Below are 521 nucleotides of genomic sequence, written 5' to 3' on the forward strand. Positions count from 1 at the left end.
GTCATGTTTATTTCTCAGCTCCAAGGATCCCCACTGACAAACGTATCTTCACCACAACACACACTCCCAGCTGCGTGTTTCAGGATGTGGATGAGAGGTGAGGGTGTTAATGCTTCAGTGTTGACGAACATGATGATGATCAGCTTGTAACTTAAGCACTGGGTGTTTTACGCAACACCTGCTTTTTTCCATTTCTCATAATCATGCATATTAAAGCCAATGGTAAAAGCCAGTTGTTGTTAGACTAATCAGAACTGTTATGTGATATTTTTCTGTAGGGCCGTTCCATTACTAGGATACCTGCCACAGGATTTAATTGGCACACCTGTCCTGCTGCACCTGCATCCAAGTGATCGACCAATCATGCTCGGCATCCACAGAAAGAGTGAGTCAAGCCGTTCTTGACTGCAAGTAGAGGACGGTCTGTTTAGTTAATTAAAGGAGATGTTAAGCTTTTTATGAGAAGGTGCTTTCGGAGAGAACGTTAAGCAGATTTCTTGGATGTAAAAATCTTTTTTTCT

General features: G+C 42.2%; 1 protein-coding gene across 1 annotated transcript in view; it reads left to right on the forward strand.

Moving 5' to 3' along the window:
- Positions 1-521, forward strand: part of LOC122327352 (period circadian protein homolog 2-like) — a 10283-nt gene that overhangs the window by 5076 nt on the left and 4686 nt on the right. The window contains exon 9 of the mRNA XM_043222658.1: positions 279-385. Coding sequence (XP_043078593.1) covers positions 279-385 — 107 coding nt within the window. The remainder of the gene's footprint in view (positions 1-278; positions 386-521) is intronic.

This window comes from Puntigrus tetrazona, chromosome 2 (genome assembly GCF_018831695.1).
Source record: "Puntigrus tetrazona isolate hp1 chromosome 2, ASM1883169v1, whole genome shotgun sequence".
NCBI classification, from domain to species: Eukaryota; Metazoa; Chordata; class Actinopteri; order Cypriniformes; family Cyprinidae; genus Puntigrus; species Puntigrus tetrazona.